General features: G+C 31.2%; 6 protein-coding genes and 1 long non-coding RNA gene across 20 annotated transcripts; 3 read left to right on the forward strand and 4 right to left on the reverse strand.

The window, feature by feature from the left end:
• Nucleotides 1–74: 74 nt before the first annotated feature.
• LOC127066789 (NF-X1-type zinc finger protein NFXL1) lies at nucleotides 75–3640 on the reverse strand. The gene is made up of 4 exons (XM_051000951.1): nucleotides 2724–3640; nucleotides 2543–2655; nucleotides 768–2445; nucleotides 75–699 (listed from the first exon to the last, which is right to left on the reverse strand). Exons 1-4 carry the CDS (start codon nucleotides 2985–2987, stop codon nucleotides 235–237), a joined length of 2520 nt encoding a protein of 839 aa, XP_050856908.1. The 5' UTR covers nucleotides 2988–3640; the 3' UTR covers nucleotides 75–234.
• A 114-nt stretch (nucleotides 3641–3754) lies between these two features.
• Nucleotides 3755–6524, forward strand: LOC127066807 (mannose-1-phosphate guanyltransferase beta). 8 transcript variants are annotated; one of them, XM_051000990.1, is made up of 7 exons: nucleotides 3755–3902; nucleotides 3962–4086; nucleotides 4429–4686; nucleotides 4775–5168; nucleotides 5265–5426; nucleotides 5516–5747; nucleotides 5831–6524. In XM_051000990.1, exons 3-7 carry the CDS (start codon nucleotides 4534–4536, stop codon nucleotides 5997–5999), a joined length of 1110 nt encoding a protein of 369 aa, XP_050856947.1. In that variant the 5' UTR covers nucleotides 3755–3902; nucleotides 3962–4086; nucleotides 4429–4533; the 3' UTR covers nucleotides 6000–6524. The 8 variants fall into 8 exon arrangements, 7 of the variants coding, with proteins under 7 accessions (XP_050856947.1, XP_050856948.1, XP_050856951.1 ...); XR_007782506.1 differs by having other exon boundaries at nucleotides 3772–4086; nucleotides 5831–6117; nucleotides 6156–6524; XM_051000991.1 differs by lacking the exon at nucleotides 3962–4086 and having other exon boundaries at nucleotides 3761–3902.
• LOC127066793 (separin) lies at nucleotides 6204–9045 on the reverse strand. Its single transcript, XM_051000966.1, has 9 exons — nucleotides 8648–9045; nucleotides 8321–8537; nucleotides 7954–8243; nucleotides 7725–7861; nucleotides 7424–7640; nucleotides 7030–7340; nucleotides 6790–6957; nucleotides 6539–6684; nucleotides 6204–6352 (listed from the first exon to the last, which is right to left on the reverse strand). Exons 1-9 carry the CDS (start codon nucleotides 8864–8866, stop codon nucleotides 6204–6206), a joined length of 1854 nt encoding a protein of 617 aa, XP_050856923.1. The 5' UTR covers nucleotides 8867–9045.
• Nucleotides 9046–9428: 383 nt separating this feature from the next.
• Nucleotides 9429–10749, reverse strand: LOC127066813 (mitotic spindle assembly checkpoint protein MAD2A). The gene is made up of 4 exons (XM_051001004.1): nucleotides 10579–10749; nucleotides 10291–10504; nucleotides 9838–10200; nucleotides 9429–9724 (listed from the first exon to the last, which is right to left on the reverse strand). Exons 2-4 carry the CDS (start codon nucleotides 10361–10363, stop codon nucleotides 9525–9527), a joined length of 636 nt encoding a protein of 211 aa, XP_050856961.1. The 5' UTR covers nucleotides 10364–10504; nucleotides 10579–10749; the 3' UTR covers nucleotides 9429–9524.
• A 99-nt stretch (nucleotides 10750–10848) lies between these two features.
• LOC127066790 (nucleolar protein dao-5) lies at nucleotides 10849–15227 on the forward strand. 5 transcript variants are annotated; one of them, XM_051000952.1, is made up of 5 exons: nucleotides 10849–11163; nucleotides 11494–13290; nucleotides 13390–13479; nucleotides 13662–14119; nucleotides 14252–14403. In XM_051000952.1, exons 1-4 carry the CDS (start codon nucleotides 11062–11064, stop codon nucleotides 14073–14075), a joined length of 2403 nt encoding a protein of 800 aa, XP_050856909.1. In that variant the 5' UTR covers nucleotides 10849–11061; the 3' UTR covers nucleotides 14076–14119; nucleotides 14252–14403. The 5 variants fall into 5 exon arrangements, with proteins under 5 accessions (XP_050856909.1, XP_050856910.1, XP_050856915.1 ...); XM_051000953.1 differs by having other exon boundaries at nucleotides 13393–13479; XM_051000958.1 differs by lacking the exon at nucleotides 13662–14119 and having other exon boundaries at nucleotides 13393–13479; nucleotides 14252–15227.
• Nucleotides 15228–15442: 215 nt separating this feature from the next.
• Nucleotides 15443–19548, forward strand: LOC127066811 (uncharacterized). Of its 2 annotated transcripts, none has more exons than XM_051001001.1 (5): nucleotides 15443–15864; nucleotides 17622–17788; nucleotides 17864–18024; nucleotides 18852–19020; nucleotides 19359–19548. In XM_051001001.1, exons 2-5 carry the CDS (start codon nucleotides 17622–17624, stop codon nucleotides 19546–19548), a joined length of 687 nt encoding a protein of 228 aa, XP_050856958.1. In that variant the 5' UTR covers nucleotides 15443–15864. The 2 variants fall into 2 exon arrangements, with proteins under 2 accessions (XP_050856958.1, XP_050856959.1); XM_051001002.1 differs by lacking the exon at nucleotides 15443–15864 and adding an exon at nucleotides 16093–16992.
• LOC127066819 (uncharacterized) lies at nucleotides 19132–21138 on the reverse strand. 2 transcript variants are annotated; one of them, XR_007782510.1, is made up of 3 exons: nucleotides 20993–21138; nucleotides 19414–19614; nucleotides 19132–19315 (listed from the first exon to the last, which is right to left on the reverse strand). It is a non-coding gene; the product is annotated as an uncharacterized LOC127066819 (long non-coding RNA). The 2 variants fall into 2 exon arrangements; XR_007782511.1 differs by lacking the exon at nucleotides 20993–21138 and adding an exon at nucleotides 20734–20841.
• Between the last annotated feature and the right edge of the window lie 637 nt (nucleotides 21139–21775).

Raw genomic sequence — 21775 nt, forward strand, 5'->3', positions numbered from 1 at the left:
GTATTTTTTATTATTAATGATATTATTGTATATAAAATGTAATAATAATATTTTTATAATAAAAATGCAAACAGTATAGATAAGAAAATTTATTAAAATAATATAATCAATTATATATTATATTTAGTACAATTTCTACATATTTTTTATAGTTTGACTTTGGATGTAATAATATATAGTATATACAGTACAATCATTTATTATTGATAAATTACACATTCATCAGAACAAATTTCAATCTTTGTTACTAATTTCAAAGCTTTTTATATCGAAATAAACTATATTCGCATAAATCACTACAATACTCACGATAGCTATAAAAATCGATATCAAAAGAAATTTGTATATTTTACTATTTTCCACTTTTGAATTCGACAATTTGTTTTTCGATTTATCCTTTGCTTTTCGTCGTGGCTTAAATTTCCTTTGAAATTTTTCTATTTCTTCCTGATTTCGCAATTGTTCTTCACGTTGACGTTGGATTTCTTTGATTTTGTTGGCCTCATTTTTTTGATATATAAGTGACTGACAAACATTGTCACATTCAACTACAATTTGCTTTTCTTGTATAACAGAACAAACATATTCCTTTTTAATGCGTTTGCATTTACACCATACTTTTACTTTCTTGTTACATATATTCTGCTTTTTACACGATCCAGGATGACAAATATCGTTACACCGATGGCCGCATGGATACTGCAAAAGAAATTTGTAACATAATTAAACTTGTTATTATTTTTATAAAAATTGTTTATTATAATTACATTTTTTGGACATTGATTTCCACACTTTAATAGCTCTTCACGTTGTTCTATCGTTGCGGATATTAGATCTATGCAACGTCTATATAAAGTACTAATGCCACAATGACAAGAAACACGTACTAATTGTTGACACAAATCACATGATTCAGGATGACAAGGTTTTAAACATTTGTGAGAACATCCATTGGGCCGTGCAAACGAGCATGGCCTTTCACATTGCATACATTGTGTATTACCAATGATTCCTTCAGATGATTTTACAGTATGGCATGTTAATTCACAAGTGTGATTGGTACATTGCAATAATTGACCACAAGATCTTCCACAAGAATCAGTTTTTGCAATGTAGCAAGGCAATATACGTGTTTCGTGTCCACCTAAACATTCTATTTCAATGGGAACTTCGCAAGGTGGACATGGCAATGTTTTTAATTCCAATGTATCTTTTTGTTTTTCCCATGGACCTTTGGGTTGCCCTTGTGTACTATTTGAGCTAATTTTGACCCAAACCTTACTATGGCAAACAGCTAAACAATTGTGTCCACATTTTTTGTGAATTAAACCACATATTTTTTTACATGGTGGACAAGATCCTTGATGACATTTATGAATCTCTCTCTCTGGATGAATACAAATAGAAGGTATTTTGCACGGTTTATTACAAGGAGGTGGTTTAATTTTTTTTTTTGTGCCACAAGGTACTCTTATTTTTTTATTACCACATCTGCATTGAATTATATCGGTACGAACACATGGATAGCAAGGTCCACTATGACAAGCTGCTGGACATTTATGCTTCTGACAATTAAGAAGATTGTTACATACTTTTTCACATATATTAGAGGTATTTTTTACTAAACAATCGCAACATTTTTTATTGCATAAATGTCTTCCACAAAGTCTCATTTGTGTACATTTTTTGTTACAATGAAATTCCTTTCCACAAGCTATTTCTTTTGTAAAATTCCCACACCTACATGATTTTATGATCATCTCCAAGCATTGACCACATTGTTCTAAATGGCATATCATGTTGCAATAATGTAAACCACAATTCAGTAACTTTCCACAAGTGTTTCCACATTTCGGTACTTGCTGTTCCTTACATGAAATTGTATACTGTTTCTTTCCACAGGGACAAGTTCTAAATTTCTTAGGACAATCTCCACAATCTTCGGAAGAATGACAAATACCTTCACAGGTATGCAATTTGCAAGATAATAACTTATTACAAGGCTTATCACAAATCCAAGTAGCTTCATTGCATTTCTTAATTTGTTTGCTGCTTTTACAACGACAATCCATTAGTAGAGTTTCTAAACATGGTGGACAATCTCCAGCGTGACAAATTTCCTTACAAGTATGCTTACATTGATCATATTTTTTATTGCATATATTATTGCAACTCCAACCATTTGTATTACAACGCATTGGACGAACAGGTTGCTTTCCACAATAACATTTAATTACCACTGTTTTTGCGCAAGGAGGACATGGTCCAGGATGACATAACAATACACACTTATGCCCACATTTAGGTTCTAAAAGTTTCCCACAAGTTTCTCCACAAGAATGTGGAATAAACCATGTTTGATAAGATGGATTTTCAACTTTTTTACAGAAACATTTATATACTTTTGGAATTTGATCTTCTCCATATTCTGTTCTACATTTTGGACTAGAAATATATATATATATGTATATATATATATCATTGTATTAAAATAAAATAAAAAAAAATATTTTTAGATATATAATATTACATGATAACTTACCAAGTCCAAGTTGGCATAATTCCTTGTTCATGTTTATGAGCTAGAGTATCTCGAATCCAATGTAGGATGCATGTTAAATGCATAAAAGAATAGCATTTATTGCAGTTCCATATCTGTTGAAGATATATTAATATAATAAAAATATATATACATATATAAAAATGATTAGAGAGGTACTTACTGGATCTGCTTTCTTTACTGTTGAAATACATATTAAACAGATTGCACCACCTGATTGAAAAGTATTAATCAAATACGATATGATCTTTTCTGTGTTTAATTGTTCACCTTCATAAGCCGATATAACTTCTCCCAAGGTTCTTTGTATATCTTCATCACAAATATTGTCATCATCTTCACTAGACGAATCAAGAGAAGCATTTGCTTCTAAATGTCTTTTAATAGATATTTTATTTTCTACTTGAGCTTGCTTGAACTTTTGCATCTTTTTTGTTTATTGTTTAATCAATATTTAATATTAAAGACTGTAAATATTAATTACAAATTGTAATTACTTCCTCATCTGTTTAATTGGTTTTCTTCCTCCTACCATATTTTTTTTGGTATGTTTGTACATACCAAAAAAGTAAGAACAATATTATATTAACATTCAGTATATTTTACATTCCGCATACTATGTAATATTTTGAATTATTATGAACATTATTAGCATCTTGTTTCTTTTTTTTTTGAAAAATACTAACAGTATTCGTACAAGTAAAGCTTATCAACTTATATGATTAACTTTATGTGCATCAGTAATTTTTATACTACAAACGTTCACATTATATTCTTTATAATAAATATGAATTTCTTTTGTCAACTTGACTTTTATTCAGCAAAATATTATTTTTCAGTTTTCATTGAATATGTCACTTTTAATCGGTATACTAAATGTACAGAAAACCAACGTAATCTACGTAATATTCAAGTTCAAAAGAAAAGGAAATTTCATGGAGTCAAAACTTATCAAGATTGACAAAACACACATGATTAGGTATCCTAAATATTACTCGTTGGTCATAATAGAGTCACGACCAATCATAACTGGTATCTAGATAACTAGATATAAAAAGAACACAATTAAACTCAAAATAACTGCTTTTTAGATTTAACCGTCAGGCAAAAGTAACTTATTATATTAAACCCTGACTATTCTGTCATCATCGGCTTAATAAATATTGTCCATGATATACTTAAATTAGTAAGAAAAAAATGCTGCGAAGAGGCAGGAGATATGCGTTGGCTTGGCGACCTGTATATATTTGTGTCGACGATTAATCAAGTGTCATGTTCAATGTTTCTAGTTTTATAAATAATAATATTAATGATAACACACGTGTTTAATGAACAGAAAAAGGTATAAAAAATCTTTTTTCCTTATATGATAAGGAAAATGATTCTACGTACATATTTCAGTGTGTAGATCTAAGTACGTGTTTACATATACGAACTACTACTATAATTTGATCTTACGTGGCAATGCTTATCACTGATAAATATTTCCATTTTAATTTCTTCGTGATTTTAAGTGCATAGATCAGGTACGTGCATATTGTACGTATTATTTGTTAATAAAATCATAGAGAATCTGTGTGTGTGTGTGTGTGTGTGTTTATATTTTTAAGATACAGTTTATAATATTTGAAATCTAACCATATTAATATTTTGTATTAACATTATTGTTGTAGCTGAGAATATTATCTTTGTATAAAAACAATAAATAAATAATTTACTCGCGTAAATGTTAGTTAAAATTATAAAAATTATTAAGTAGTTCATAAATGACATTTGTTACATTAAATTGTAGTATACCAATTAGTTTCAATTTTTTAATATTAAATTATGGCATATAATTTTATAATAATATCTATTTTCATTTATAGAAAGATTTTTATCAACCTTACTCAAGTTGATACCATAATAAGGATACTAAAAGGATACTATATCAAGAATAATTGATATTAGTATTTTGTTCCGTATATATAGTAATGCATCAGAAAAGAAAGAAATTAGAAGTTATGCGAGCCTTAATACTTGTTGGTGGATATGGAACCAGATTGCGTCCTCTTACTCTTAGTCGACCTAAACCATTGGTTGAATTTGCTAATAAACCAATGCTTCTACATCAAATAGAAGCTTTAGTAAGTTTATTTTATTTTTAATAGCTTGTAACTATTATTATTGTTATATTGTTAAAAAAAAAAACTATTAGTATTACTTTTTCTTTAGGTAGAAATGAATGTAACAGAAGTGATATTAGCAGTGTCTTATAGAGCAGAAGAAATGGAAAGGGATTTAGAAGAAGAAGCTAAGAAACTAGGAGTTACTTTGATATTTTCTCATGAACCAGAACCTTTGGGTACTGCTGGACCACTTGCGCTAGCACGTGATATTTTATGTTCTGGAGATGAACCATTTTTTGTTTTAAATTCTGATATCATCTGTGACTTTCCATTTAAACAGTTATATGAATATCATAAAAGCCATGGTAAAGAAGGTACTATAGTTGTTACCAAAGTAGAAGAACCATCAAAGTATGGTGTTGTTGTATTTGATAAATGTGGTAAGATAGAACGTTTTGTCGAAAAACCACAAGAATTTATCTCAAATAAAATAAATGCAGGTACAATGCAACATATAATTATAAAATTATTAATTGTATCATACAAGTTAACATATTAACTTTACTATACTATGTGATACACATTCTTTCTAATAGGTATGTATATATTTAATCCAAGCATATTAAAAAGAATAGAGCTAAAACCTATGAGCATAGAAAAAGAGGTTTTTCCATTTATGGCTGAAGATAATGAATTATATGCAATGGAGTTACCAGGTTTTTGGATGGATGTAGGACAGCCTAAAGATTTTCTCAAAGGTATATTTGATACAAGATTAGAAAGAAAATTGGTGAAACTCCTAAATAATATATATGACAAAATATAAATTATATATTTTATTATATAGGTATGTGTATGTATCTTGCTTCATTAAGACAAAAGTCACCTGAAAAATTACATTCTGGACCTGGAATAGTGGGAAATGTTTTAATAGATCCTACAGCCAAAATCGGCAAAGATTGTAGGATCGGTCCTAATGTTACCATCGGTCCGGGTGTTTCGTTAGCTGATGGTTGTTGTATTAAAAGGTCTACTCTTCTTAAGGCAGCTGTAGTAAAAGAACATGCATGGCTTGATGGGTGAGTATAAAATGTAGGTATAGAATGAAATATATACACGTAATTTTTCTTAAGAAATTTATTATTTACCTTTTATTAAATAGTTGCATCGTTGGTTGGCGTAGTGTTGTCGGACGTTGGGTACGAATGGAAGGTACAACAGTTCTTGGAGAGGACGTAATAGTTAAGGACGAACTTTATATCAATGGTGGTCAAGTATTACCACATAAAAATATTTCTAGTTCTGTGCCAGAACCACAAATTATCATGTGAGAAAAGTAGACTTGAAATTATGATTTTTTTAGACAATAAGTGATAAAATACATGAAATATCCTCTACTTTGAAACTTTATACTTTTTTAAAAGTTTTGCAAATTTTTAAAAATGTAGCAAAAGTGCATATATATATATATATATATATATATATATATATATATATATATATTGACAACAGTATCACCAATGTGCATAATGCATTTATTCAAGCTTTATTGGCAAACCACGTGTAACTATTGAAGCTGCTGTCATGTATAGTGAGCATGCTTCTTTTGATTTTGATATTGCTCTCAACATCTCAGGTTCCCTTGTTACCTTAGCCATTTTTTTCTGAGAATCTTTTAAAAATCCTGATAATATAAAATTTCATTATAAGTAATGTAAAATTAATATAGTATTTCTAAGTATGTATACTGTACATTTTTTAACAAAATTTATTAGTTAAAGCGCAAATTTAGTTTAACTTATAATCTAATTTTGTAATTGTACCATATCTTCTCTGTAATATAAATATGCAATGAATTTTGTATACTAACTAAAATTGCCTTGACACCATGCATCAATATCTACATGAGACCATGATCGTTCGGCGGATGATGGAATCCAAGTGCTAATAAAACTTGCTGTCATTTTATCAATATCGCTATCCGTTACTTCCCATTGCATGCCCAAAACACATGGACTTAAAATATCATGTATGAAAATCAATATCAAAACATTTTACGATTTTCTGCATATATATGTGCAAATGTATCCTTTATATAATTGCTATATAGTACTAAATTACCTGCTAGCGATTAAATATTGATTGGTTATACCATAAGGGGGAAAACGTCCACCTACAGGGGTCATTCTGATACTATTGCATCCAAATAATAACACGATTGCCTTTACCTTGAGTTTTTCTATATGCTCTCCAGGTAAATATTGTATACCACTTCCATGACCATTATACCTTTAAACATGAAGAGTTATGAAGCTTTTAAAACTAGTTATCCGAAAATTAATAAATTAATGCAATTCTTACATGAGAATATCATAATTAACCAAGGCATCTTCAAATATGCCTTCTTCTGGCTTTGTATTGTATAAGCTTTTCCAATTTGTTAACCAATAATTTATAAATAATTCTAAACGTTTTTCCATTTTATATAAATCACCAGAAGGATTAACTATACATGTACCAAGATTATCTTTTGCTTTAATTATTTTACATCCATCCTTTATTGTATTCTCATGTTGTTTAAATAATGCATATGCTACATAAATGGAAGAAAATCGCGTAACAGGATTATTTTTAAGGATTTCTATGGACTCAAATGGTAAAAAATCCATATGCTAAAAATAAAAGATGCATATATTAAATGCGGAAAATAAGGAATTTTAAAATTCCTATAAATTGTTAAAAGTTATGCATTTACTTCATCTATAATTAAAACCAAAGTTTTTCTCTTTGCATTTCGTAATATCTGTAAGTCTAATAATTTTCCATAAATTGAAAGTATCACGTTTTCTGCCAGTTTTTCGTGATTGCATAGAACGTATTTAACAGCTCGTGCTATTTCTTCTCTTGTCAAAAAACATGCACCCAAGCTTATCTTTTTTAGTAACCACTTAGTACGAGGGCATATATAATCACTGCAAAATGTAAATTGTTATCTATTAAGATAATTTAATAGAAACATGAATCAAATTTGGAGTATCACTGTAATGATAACTTACCAAGATGTACAATCTGCTATTAATTTATCAATTATTAATTCCATATCTGCTACAACATCCAGGTTGTCAATGAAATCTGCCATAAAAAGTATTCTCCATTCACGTAACCATGTGAATTCTAATTCATGAACTGCTGTCTTAAATAAACTAATATATTTAAGATTTGTGAATTTCCACAAATGATAACTATATCTAATATATAATAAACTATCTTTGATACTGCAAATACCTTCATTTTATTGTCTTGCTTCAGGCGCATTTTCCAATATAATTCTTTATTTGCATATGTTGCTGTTAAATCTGATTTATTATTACCTAAAATCTCTCGAATTTCATTGCATATATCGTACATAGTATGGGTCTGTGGCTTTGGTAAAGTTATACAAAGTGGTTTTAAAATACTATTTCCAGTTGGAAGAATAGTAATGTGTAGAGCATGCATAGAATGACAAGTATTTTTATTGTACTGTAAATACACAGAGTCCTCAAATTGTGCTGTGACTTGTACAATATACCACTCTAACAAAGAGAAAAAACAAATTGACATGAAATAATAATTAACATAATATATATATTTATAAAAAGCTACAGCATACCTTCTGGAAGATTTACAAGATTAGATAGTAAAGCTGTCTCAGGTTCTGGATATTGAGCATGAAGTTTTATATATTCAAATTTGAGTCCATATATTTGAGGGGTGCATAGAATTCTTTCACGCATTTTATTTTTCAAAAATCTATGTGTAATTTGTTGTCGAAAAAATATTGCATGTGATTCAGAAAGATTATATATAGCTTTGACTTCTTCTCCTGCCTATACAAAGGAAAAATATATAAAAAATATAATGCTCAATTTATTTGATGTATCAAATAAATAGAATCTGTGTAATCATAACAAAATTCTATACCATAAAAGAAATATACCTTCAAATTACAACATGCCATCATTTTATTTAAATTACTATATTCAACACCACCTGCGTTACACGTTTTATTTGCAAGTAATTGTTCTATATCATACTGTATTTCCTTTAAAGATGAATTGCTTGGAATTGTTTTTTTGCATCGTTTTTTTAATTTCATCGATTCAGTAGGATGACATTTGTGGATAATATGCATAATATCATCAATCAAATCATCCATTATTTATAATTTGATTGCAGATTATTAATTCAACATGAAAATAATTACTTTTAAAAACTAGCTTTACAATAAGAAAAATAATTTAAAGATAATTTAATAGTTTAATAATAATTAATTATATAAACATAATTTTTAGAAATAAAGATAATTTAACAAACAATTAAAATAGCATTTTATATAAGATTCACGAATATAAACAAGTAAAATATAACAATAATAACGGAATTAATGTTTGAATTAAACTATTCAAGTGACCACACGTGATAATAATTTTCTGTTATTTATTCACAACACAATTCAAATTTTCATCATGATAACCAACGTAAATAATAAATAATCCTATATTCAAGAATTATTGGTTATTTACATTTTTCCCTAGAATTTTCAGTTATGTTGAGAATATAAAATACCAGAATTTTATGCATCTTTGCAATACGCCATCTTGTGTACAATCATGTAACGATTGCAATCAAAATATAAATTAGATACCGTGCGTTTCAATGTTTATACGAAAATATCATTATTACAATATTACTTCTTAACTTTTATCATTATTAAGATTTTTTTAAAAAATGGTAGTACTTTTTATTGAAAAGATAATTGCTTAAGGTATAGTTCTTCAAAAGATATATATACATTTATAAATTATTATAATTATTCAAACATTTTTATAACTGACAATTGTATCCATTTTATGAATAGATGTTGAAAATGACCTGAGTTGTACTTCTTGACTGTTTGCTATAAATACTGGTTGAGTCTCATCCCATTCTTTTGGAATATTACAATCTTGGACAGTATAAGTTAGTATATCGAAGGAACATAAACAGTCCAACAAAGGTAGAAAGCTAACAGTACCTAAAAAGAAGAAAAATACTATTATTAATAACAATGAATTTTACAAAGATATTGTTGAGAAAATATAATTAATATAAAAAGTATAAAATTATAGATAAAAGAAATAAAAATACCTGTAATTTGACGTATAACTTCTCGAATTTCTTTTTGTATAGTTTTCACATCTTTTGTACCAACTTCAGGCAATTCTACCATGTTATTGTCATTTATATTTTTTGGCGCATGGCCTTCATAGTCAACCCTAAAATCCCATTTCTCTAAAACTTCCTTTGTATTAACATTTGTTATAACCAAAGTTATTTTCTGAACTTTCCGTTGAACAAGCCATTCTTGAATCTGACCTAATACAGTGTCTAAGAATGATTTGATTTTTTCATCTGTTGACATTAAAAAGAATAAACCAAATTGTTCTGCTGGTTCGAATGTTTCTGGAGGATAAATTCCTCTCTGATAAAGTATACTGTTGATTCCATAAACTGTATGAAATAAAAGTAATATTTCTTAAGAAGCAAATTTAACATACTTTTTAATATAAAACAGTTGAAATTATCACAATATAAACTTACGTAAATACTGTTTTACCAATTCTGCAGACCCTTTTAATGTAATACACTTTGTTTTCTGTTGCGTTTCCGTCATTTTTCCTACAATTCGAATTTATACCTGGTACTGTTTAACTTTATACAACAAATAACTTTTTGTAGGTTAAACCGATGCCGGTTTTTCATTTTAAAACTGACCAATCTGTTCAAAGTATCTTTAGGGCAAGCCAATCAGATGCTGTGAAAATAAATTTCTTATAATATCCAAAGCAGTCAAAGGACTTTAAGAATCGTACAAAGAAAGATAATTACCAATAGCTCAGCCAATAGCATTGTAGAACATCTTATTTAACATAAATCGAAATTATCTGATTAATGGGTACAAAATTAAAAAGTAGATGATGAGAATTATCCTTATTTATCTTATAATATCGTTTTCTAAGATTTGTTTTCATAATTTAATTTTTAAAGAAGAATTCTCTTAGGGACGTGCGCAGATGTCACGTGTCATGACGTATGCTGTATATAGAGACGATAGTAGTGACATCTAGCTTCTTTTTCTTCTCATGGAAATGAACAGAAGTAATTGCGAGATTAAAGATGCTTTCTTATTTGTTGTATCCAAAGATCTGTCTAGTTCAACAGCGATAGCTCGTACTTTAGAATCAAACTTACTTATCGTATCTATTCATGAAAATTCAACATAAAGTTGTGAACAAGAGATAAAAGTTTCGAATAACCAATTGTAAAAGATTGTTTCATTAGATCTTCGCTAACCCTCGATTCGTTTCAACCATGGCGTCGGTTGAAGAATTAGGCGTTTCTGCCCTTGTCTACGATTATTTACTGAAGAAGGATGCATCTTTAGCAAAAGTTTTCCAGAAGAAAACACAGGCGGTAAGGCAATATCGTAATATTTTATAAATATAGTATATTCATCGTTTTAATGCGATGATTACCACGCGGACGATTATTACCGCCATTCGCCATACCACGTGGGCCAAATCATGCTTTTGTATATTTCATCTATACCACTTCTATAAATAATTCAAATAGTATTATAATAATTATTTTGCTAGCAATTAATTCTGAAATGTAACATTTTGTATTTTCACGTTTATTTCGCTTTTATTCTTTTTGATATCCTATTGATATATTCGATGATGTTTAAAAACAGACATTTGGTTGAAAAGATATTTTTTTTCAAAAGATATATATTTTTTTCAGCCTCCATTACCAAAAGGAGCACCTACTATACAAGATGTATTTCAATATTTTCAAAAGAGTTCGCCGAAGAAAATTACAATCAAGGCACAAGCGAAAGATAGTAGTTTAGATTCGAGCTCTGAAAGTGAAGATGAGTCACCAAAAAAAGTAGTGCAAGTTAATGGTAAAGTTACAGCTAAACCAGCTGTAACCACAAAAAAAGAAATGTCTTCTTCAGAAGAAACTTCAAGTGAGGATGAAAAACCAGCACCTAAAGTTGCTCAAAAAATGCCATTGAATAATGCAGTAATATCTAAGGCCACACCTCCTAAAATATTAGGAAAGGCAAAAGGAAATGTTAAAGGAATGCCTGTAAAAGAAGAGGAGAGCTCAGAGGAAAGTTCTACAGAAGAGGAAGAAGAGAAGCCAAAATCACAAATAAAAACATCTGCATTACCTAAAGTTATTAAAACATTAAATGTAAACAAAGCTTCCAGTAGTGAATCAGATTCTGAAAGTGACGAAGAGGAATCTAAAGTAAAAGTTGCTACTAAATCTAGTAGTTCTTTGAAATCTACACCAGCTCAGCAAGTAAAGAAGCAACAAAACAAAAATGTAGAATCCTCGAGCGAAGACAGTAGTGATAATGACGAGCAACCAACTGTTAAAGTAGTAAAAAAACCAGTTCCTACGCAACTACTATTACTAAAAAAAGGTCCTACTAAAAAAGGAGCGAAAAATGAAGAATCGGAAACTTCGTCAACAAGCGAGGAACCGAAACCAAAAGTAACATCCACACCAGTGGCTAATAAAAGCAGTATTTCTAAAAAGTCTGAATCTTCAAGCGAAGAATCTGATGATACTCATGTAAATCAAACGCCATCAGCTGCAAAGCAAACACCTGCTCAAAAAGTAGTTCCACAAAAGAAAGGTGAAGTAGATAAAAAAAATACAAGTAAAAAATCTGTTGTACTGGGACAATCTAAACAAAATATAAGTAAAAAACAGTCATCATCAAGCGAAGACAGTAGCGATGAAGAACCTATGGCTAAGAAACCTACTTTGAATAAATCAGTATCAGCAGTAAAACCGTCTGTAGTCGCGGTAAAGAAAGCATCATCTTCTGACGAAGATAGTAGCGAGGAAGAACCAGTTTTTAAGAAATCTACTCCTGCTAAACAAACACAAAATTCAATAATCAAAAAAGCGAAGGCGAAGGAAGTATCATCCTCCAGCGAAGAGGAGAGTGATAATAAAGAAGCAGTTGTGCAGAAGACACCTGCATCCACAAAGGGAACTGTTAAGAAAGAAGAATCTTCTAGCGATGATTCCGATGATTCGGATGAAGATACAAAGGCAAAGGTACCAACAAAAATTGTACCGACAAAAGTATTAAAACCAGCACTAGAAAAGGTAGCACCAAAAAAAGATTCATCAAGTGACGATTCCGACGATTCTGAGGAAATATCCGCTTCCCCTGTAAAGCCAACACCTGTAAAAACTGTACCCATTGCAAAAAGTAAAAAACAAGAGTCAAGTGATGAATCCGATTCAGATTCTTCTGAAGAGGAAAAGCCGAAGGTTGCACCAGTTTCTAAGACCGCAGTTATTAAAAAATCTACGGATTCGAGCGAAGAAAGTGATTCGAGCGTGGAAGAACAGCAAACGGTAAAACAGCCAACCCCGAAAGTTAAGACACCTGGTAAAGCAGAAAAAAGGAAAAATACTGAAGAACATGAAGAAAGTTTGCCTACAAAAGTTGCAAAGAATAATTATAGCAATTTTGTTAAAGCAAGTAATAGCTTTAACGGGGATAAGGTGCGATATTACGTATCGGTTATGTCTTTATTATTACTGAACGAGGCTGTTGTTATAGATTTTCATTTTTATTTATTTCTTTTCTCTTGATAAATATAGCAGCAAAGAAATAATACACCATTTCGTCGAGTAAAGGACGAAGATGTTTCATTGGATCCAAAATTGGCTAACAATTCCTTCGAGGCAAAGGTAAATGCTCGGAAACATCCGAGAAGCGCACAGGTCACTCGCCGCCTCGTAAAAGCTTGCGACCATGTTTCCGTGCATTAACCAGCAGCTTCTTTCAGATAATAATAATAATACGATTAAAGACACGATATATGATATTCGTGAGATGCGGCGATTGACCTTGTGTTTCTCTTTTGTTTTAGGCGGAGAATGAAGACGATAATAATTTTAAGAAACACGGCGGTGGTGGCGGAGGTCGGGGTGGATTTAGAGGTGGACGCGGTGGTTTCGGATTTCATGGTGGTCGGGACGAGGGACGTGGGGGTTATAGAGGCGGTGGTCGTGGTGGGGGCGGTTTTGATAGAGGTGGACGTGGTGGATTTAGAGGTGGTCGAGGTGGTAGGGGCGGTTTTGATAATAGGAAGTCTTGGGGTGGCAATAATGACGATAACGATAAGGGTAGAGGAAATGGATTTAGGAAATCATGGAGTAATGATAATGGAGATAGGGGAAATCGTGGTAGAGGAGGTTTCCGCGGGGGTAGAGGAGGCTTCGATAAAAGAACATCTTTCGATTCCGCAACTACACAAAATAAAAAAATTACCTTTGATGATTGATGATGAAAAGAAATGTAAATGTATATATATCTATATATAAACAGGTGAGATATCATTTATTTATAAATATACGTATAATGTCAAAGAAATAATTGATTTTATCAGCATCGCCGCGTGCGTTAATACGTTTATTCGGCCCTTTATTTTTCTTTTCTTTTTTCCTTTTCTTTTAACAGAAAGGTGCACGAGGTTCGTGGGGAGAAAAGGCTAATCTGGATTTACGACACACAAGAGGAAAGTCTTTTAGACATGAAAAAACCAAGAAGAAGCGAGGTAGTTATCGCGGTGGTCAAATAGATACAAGCGTTAACTCTATTAAGTTCGATGATTAATCAGTTTTAGTAGTTTAAGTCAAGTAACATAAGCATATTTCATTGGTTTCTATTATTTTAAAGAGACTGCTAAATGGAAATTGAAGAACAAAATTATGAATCTGTTATCCGAACAGTTGCTATATATTTGTCTTGTCGATTAATCTCTTTCGTTATATAAATAATCAGCATTCATAGTTTTAACATTAAATGACCATGTTTTATATCTGTGTAGATGTAGATATGTTTTGTTTGTTTCACGTAAAAGATGCAGTATAGAGATATTTTCGCATTACGATTTGCGACTTACATATATATGATTATAAGTCAAATCTAATGACAAATTAAGAAAGATTATTCTTAAAATAAATAGATGTTCTATTTGAGCAACTTTTATGTTTAACTTATAATTTGAATCGTTTCAATTAATTGTTCGATTATTGTCTAAAATATATCACTTGATTATATAAACTGTTTATTGCAATACTTAACGTGACGGATAGTTTATATAGTAAATCACAATTTATTATCAACTTATTTTTTCATGTCTTAATATTTTCATTTATTAATAAACGATGGAAATAAGATTATATTTTTCAGAATGAATGAGATTGTATATGTTACAATCTAATTTGCATAGTTTTCAGGATTGTAATAATATCCTTAAATATCGTATACGTGTAACTTATGTAAGCGAACATTCTCATTGTCACAGGAACCGCTGTCAGATTTAAAGGAAGATTCTAAGCGTTTATATAACTTGTATGATATAATGATCATTTGTTGATGAAAAAGATATTGATAGAAGAGAAAAAATAAATATAAATGAAGGAACAAATGATTTTTCTGCTTTAAATATATACGTATATCACAGTTTGTTGCTAACAAAACGGAAGTACATAAGAATTGTTGGAAAAAAAAGTTAAGTTCTAAACATAGAAGATAATTTCGATCTTTAGAAAGAGGGGAGATAAGAAAAAAAATAATTATAATAATTTCCTGTTACTTAGACTCGGTTTTTGTTTTCTTTTTTTTTTTTTCTTTTTTCCTACTTCATTTATCTTAACCGATACACGACGAAGGAAAAAGTTCCGAGGTAAAATAGAGAGCAATACATCCCGCTTTATCCCCTCTTACCGACGGCTTCTTCAGCAAAGCACAGAGAGAGCTACTTAGGACTCTACAGTGTTCTGCAGTCAACCTCTGGACATCCACCTGCGAGGACGGAGGTGTACGACCCCATATCCGGTGTAGTGAGACATGACCGGCATTTGAGATTCGTGCACCCGTTTTTTTCCCTTTTTCTTTTTTTTTTCGTCTCTATCATCTTTTCATTAACAATTGCAATCGAATTCGTTTAATGTTACGTAGAGTTTGGCGATCTTTTTGTTAAAAAGGGAGTGAGACAATTCGGGGGAACACGCTGTGTTTACTGGATAGACTCTCTCTCTCTTTCTCTCTTTCTATTTTTTTTCAAGGTGAGTAATAACTTAAAAGTTTTAACAATTGCGTGCTATTATTTATACTTTAAACGTAATTTAATTATTTACTATTTAACGTAACAAACCATTTTCAGTAGATCTTTTATCTACGATATTTTCAACAAATGCTTCATAAATACGCATCATTGCAAGTAACATAATTTTTGATAAATTACGATATTTTATTATTACGAGAGATTTACATATTTTCTAGTTTACGATAAACATCGATATTTAGTTTGTAAATTAAAAAAATATACGGTATATGACAAATGATCTTGAAGGATTCGTTGCGGAGGGTAGTTTACAAAATATAAAAAATCGAACAACGGAAACAATTTGTCTCGTAAGAAGATAGGAATCGAATATAATAATTTATTCGTGAAACGAGTCATCGAAACGCTTATACCGTTATTGAACCCGCAAGGATGAGTAAACATAAATAAAACGTACGTGTAAGGTATATGTTCATATTCGATAAGGCACGAGTTTAAAAAAAAATCCTTTTGGATGAGACACACATCGTTACCGTTAGAATCTTCCGGATGGACCATTAGAAACATGTTACTAGCTGTTTCTAAGATACATAATTTGAAAAGCTAAATTGTTTTAAATCAAAATGAATTAGACACTACGATCGATGAAAATTTTAAATTTATAAATGTAAGGAACAAACAAATAGAATTATAATACGAGTACGTAGGGCTACTAGGTACGACCGTTATGTAAGGCCGTTAGATAGGCCGCAAAGTAGGACTGCTTCAAGTTCATTCGATTCTCATGAGTTGTATCCTTATTTTCTTTTCTTTTCTTTTCTTTTCTTTTTCGATATAACTCATATGGATCTTTTCGATTTCAAAATCGCCACTTGCGTGCGTAAATAATAAGTGTGTGGAGATAGGAAGAGTGAAGATGTGCTTATACCAGAAGAAACAGATATGTTTAACGCCGAAACTCTGTGTGTGTTTGTGTGTGCGCGTGAGAGAGAAAGAACGCAAGGAGGTCGTTAACGTGGTAACGTTAACCGACCTTGAGCGGGATTCATCGATGATTTCTCGATGGTGTTTGACTTTGATTATAAGAAGAGCCAAATGCAGAAAATAGTTTTTGGATTGATATACTCGTGTAAGCAATCATGAGAAGTCAATGATATTCAACATTGGAAATAGTAATTAAGCAGTATTATCAAAGAAGATAGATCATTTGAAATTTTCATTAAAAAGATACATCAGGATTTGATGTTCAACATTCTGCTTTCACTCCTACCGTATCCACTCTCATATCCACTTGTGAGAATGTGCCTAACGGACATTATTATGGATCCAGCAACCTAGAAACCCAAAAGTGCATATAAGGACACATACCGATAGCAAGTCGGCACTACTAATCATCATTCGAAATCGTGGTTGCACACGTGAGAGTGACCCTGCTAACTAACTAACACAAATAGATTCTATATACGATCGGACACATCGATGCGTGCGAGTTGCCGCGAAAGGGAAAAAAGTTTCAAGCTCTAGAGAACAAGCACATGCTTGGGTCTCATTGCTTCAGCCCTTTTTTCTTTTCCAGTACCTTTCTTTTCTTTTTGTTTTGTTTTTTTTTTCATTTTTCTTTATGTTACTCGTGTTTTTCTTTTTATATAAAAATATAAAAAAGTTGTTATTCTTGACCTCTTGCAACCTCGAAATAGCACGCACATATATGCTTATTTCATAATTCTTTATTTATACTTTTGTATTATTTCGTTTCAGATGTCTAAATATTATTTCGGATTGTTTCTAATTATTATCGCGATGTGTGCCAAAGTGTACACCGCGAAAAAGTGCGAAGGAAATGGCTTAGGATTGAAGTATGTATGGGGGGATGCATTAACGGATTCGCCGGATTGCATAGGACCTAATAATATGCAATATCCTACGTAAGTGTTTGAAGATATCTACTTATGAAAAAATATTCCATCGTCTTTAATCATCGATCGAACTTTTATTTACAGAGCCGCGATATCGAGAAGCTTTAAAAATCTTTGGGCGAATGGTCGAACCGCTAGATCTCACCAACCTCGAACTATCGATCCCGAAATAACGAGGCAAGCTCTTCTTCATAATTACAAACTCGCCCAGGGAGATTTCTCGATAACGGGTCATGCACGAAATGGTGAGTCTTAAGTATAATCCGTAACTATTCTACCTTAAAAAAAAAAAAAAAAAAAAGAAAAAAGAAAAGAAAATATATCGAATCGTTTTAATGAAAAATAAAAGGAAAAAAAATCAGGTACACTTGGACATCACATACAGATTAAAACGAAAAGCTTCTTTCAAGAAATTTCTTTTATAAATCATCTGGATAAAATTCATTTTCCTGATAAATTTTGCAACGTCCAAGGGAGATGAATTTAACTTGATTCTGAAATAAAAGAAAAGGTTGATTTGGTCAGAGAGAAACGACCATAAGACCGTCAACCATAAAGATTCAAGGAACGAAGGCGAAATTATTCGTCATTATTTTTTGCCCCTCTTTGTAATCATAAATAGGTCGATTCTGAGTAATGATTATGACCTAAATCGATCCAAGTCAATCATTCTTAGTTTAGTTATTTAGACAGATAGTATTACATGTCATATCGCTGTAAAGTTATCATTCAATGAGAAGGAATCCTTTGGGACGGAAGACGGGTAATAAGGCACCATGTTATCCAGTCAATACAGTTATCGTTCGTTGTGCTTATAACGGTATTCGTAGGCGACCCACTCACGTTCCTTTCGAACGTCAAGTTGTGCACGTTCGTCGCTCCGAAGAATTCCGAGGAATTCCGAGGAAAGAGCGAAGACGACCCCTCTCGATCATGACGTCGATCATCTTCCGTCTCGATCCCATAGATCTAAGGATCTAGCGTTTTCCTACGTTCCTTCTGATAGATCTTTTTGTATTTTGACTTATGAATTATCATACTAATTTTTTTTTTTATTTCTTATGGTTTTTAGGACGAGGATTTTCTGCAAAGGAAAGTTGCGGCTCTCCAAGCAGACTCTGTAAAACAAGGTATAATACCACAGCACCTATGTATGGTGTTAGTTTGACGAGTGGTCAACCAGTGACAATCGTACAAAAGTTTCCCGATCTTCTTCAGCAAGTCGTATTCGAAGTTTGCGAGTAAGTATTCCATATTTATATCATCGATATTAGAATTTCTTTATCATGTAAAAGAAACCGTGTAGCTTGTTGGAATATAAACGAGAGAGTTTCGAATTAAAATTCTCGTCGTTCTGTCAGCGATTCGTTTTATTTCAAATGTAGCACACTAGGCCAGATACGTTCTACGATACTTAATGTTCGTAAATAACATACTTTGGCCTACTCTTCAATTATTTTTCGAATACAGGTTGATGTTAAATAAATCCTTTTTATGATATAATCGAAAACGAATATCGATCGAGTCTTCCTTTCTCTGATTATATAAAAAGTAAAGATAAAACGAATATATTTTTCAGATCGAAAGAATGCGATGTAGTCCATGGTGAATGCACGCAAACGTATGTGCCTTACCTGTTTTTGGTGATTCCTTTGGGGCCGGTGACCCTAACCGGTCAGGATTACGTGCTGGTTGAGAGTGGTTGCGTCTGCAAGCCAAAGAATTTGGCGAGTACAGCATCCGAAGCGCCTGTTGTGCCAAGCTTCTAAGAAGCATCTCTAATTCAGATATGAAACGTTGATGGTGATGTCCAATAATTTCTTCGATGAAGTTCTCTAAAATTAAAGGGAGAGACACGAAGAAGGATGAGACATGAGGAGATATAATACAAATATTGTGGCGACGTAAATGAAAATTTAAAGGACCGACTCGTCGATCGAAATGGTGAACACTTTCTGGCGATCGTCGAAATTACAGAAAAATGTGTTTGATGGAAAACAAAAAATATGTACGCAATACGCATACTGTACAAAGAACTTCAAATTTAACGTAATTAATTAATATTAACAAAATGTTTAACTTGTAAGAAAATACGATTAATCTATGTAAAACTATTACAAAATTATCACGAGACTTTCATGTTTCTTGATAAGGCTATACAAATCGTTTCTTCGCTCCTATTATTTATATATACTGTAATAAGAAAAAAAGATTATTTTTATCGTATTAATGTGTCTTGGAAAAAAAAATGTCACATTATTTTTCCAAGTCATATAGAAGAGTAGTTGGAGAGTAAAGCAATGATATTGCGGTAGTTTAAAAAAGTAAATCGGAGCAAGCGACGAGGTCCGCGGAATCTGGTCTCGGAATTCACAATCCAGTTCACTAGACTCGCCTCGAGCCGGTTTTAAGCAGGTGTATCGCAGAATTCAACGATCTCGTACAATCGAAGTATTCTTGATGGAAAACGGGGAGTAATTCCAAGCGAATCTTTCACATTAATTTGTTTCTAATAATCGTTACAATCTAAGCGATTAATTTTGATATATTCATGTTTGGAATGCATATTTCAAATCAAGTTTAAAAAAAGAGATCATGTTGCATCGATAAGACTTTCATTGGTCGATAAAGAACACGTAGCCAAGTAATCTTATCGATAGTGTAAAGAACCACTTTCGAATCTTGTCCTTCCGGAGGAAAAGTAACAAGTAAAATAAAGGACAGGGTCAAAGGCAATGAACTTGACTCATAGTATTACTAAACCAATGCTTCAGTCGTTTTTTAAGGTTAAGGTCAGCGAAAGTTGCGTATGTCGTTTCGAACTTGGTCGATAAAGAAGAGCACTCTCCAAAGGAATGAAAAATTGTTCTTAAATGTCTACAATTTAATATGATAATTTTTTCAAACTCGGGACTACGTTGTACTACTTTCGATACATCGAATATACTCTTGACCTTGTTTACGTCTTCGAAAGAGAACGATGGCAAGCTGTACCGATGAACGGGATGGACGAACGCTGACCGAATCGACTTTACTGTAAATTCCGATGAGTGTAATGTACCGTTACAGCTTTGCGGAACCCTTCACCTCGATTCGCGTTTCTTACATTTTTATTTTTCTTAATTGATAGTTTAGCTTTATGTGATTGCACTATTCTCAACACCTGTTAACACGATTTTAAATTCATTCATATTCTTACTAAAAAGTACATACCTATTTCTTTCCTTATCCATCTTTTATTCTATTTATTAGAGAATGAATGGTTGACGAATATATAATTGTAATAATTAATAATTGATATTGAAGAATCATCTGCGTTGTCGAACGATTTTTGAGATTAAGTTTCGTTAATAATTTCTTACTTCTTCAACGCTATGTTCCTGTTTAAATACGTTTAAAAAATACGTTGAGAGATCGTTGATAATCGACTAACTTCATTGCTATCTGTAAGAAAGTGAAGAACAAAAAAACTATCGATATATTTGCTACTCTTTCTATCGATAATTATTGAATGCATGCGTGTATGTACTTTTATTTATTATTAGGTTATCGTTCTTCATATGTATAATATATAACATATATCCATCAATATCGTTTTCCTTTTTATTGTCTTTAAGAGTTATTTGTAAAATTAAATTTTATCTAAGGAACTTTCCTTCGGAAACTTGATTTTGTTCACTCATACTATCGATATTCGATAGATAACATTCTTTTCAAATTCAATAATGGAAGTATTATTAAATTAATTAATAAATACAGCAATCGTTCAATGTACTCGAGCTATTTTATATTTAATTTTTATTCTGATTAATTATCCTTGACGAGAAAATGGTTGACTCAACTGAATCCTGATTGGTCAATTCTGAAATTTACTTTAACAATGTACAATAGTATTGTCCAATGAGAATTTTGTAAAATCTACATCATAATTTTTCTATTTAAAAATTAATTTTGTTTACTATATTTATAAAATAATTTTTTTATTAATAATAAATG

This window comes from Vespula vulgaris, chromosome 10 (genome assembly GCF_905475345.1).
Source record: "Vespula vulgaris chromosome 10, iyVesVulg1.1, whole genome shotgun sequence".
In the NCBI taxonomy this organism is placed as follows: Eukaryota; Metazoa; Arthropoda; class Insecta; order Hymenoptera; family Vespidae; genus Vespula; species Vespula vulgaris.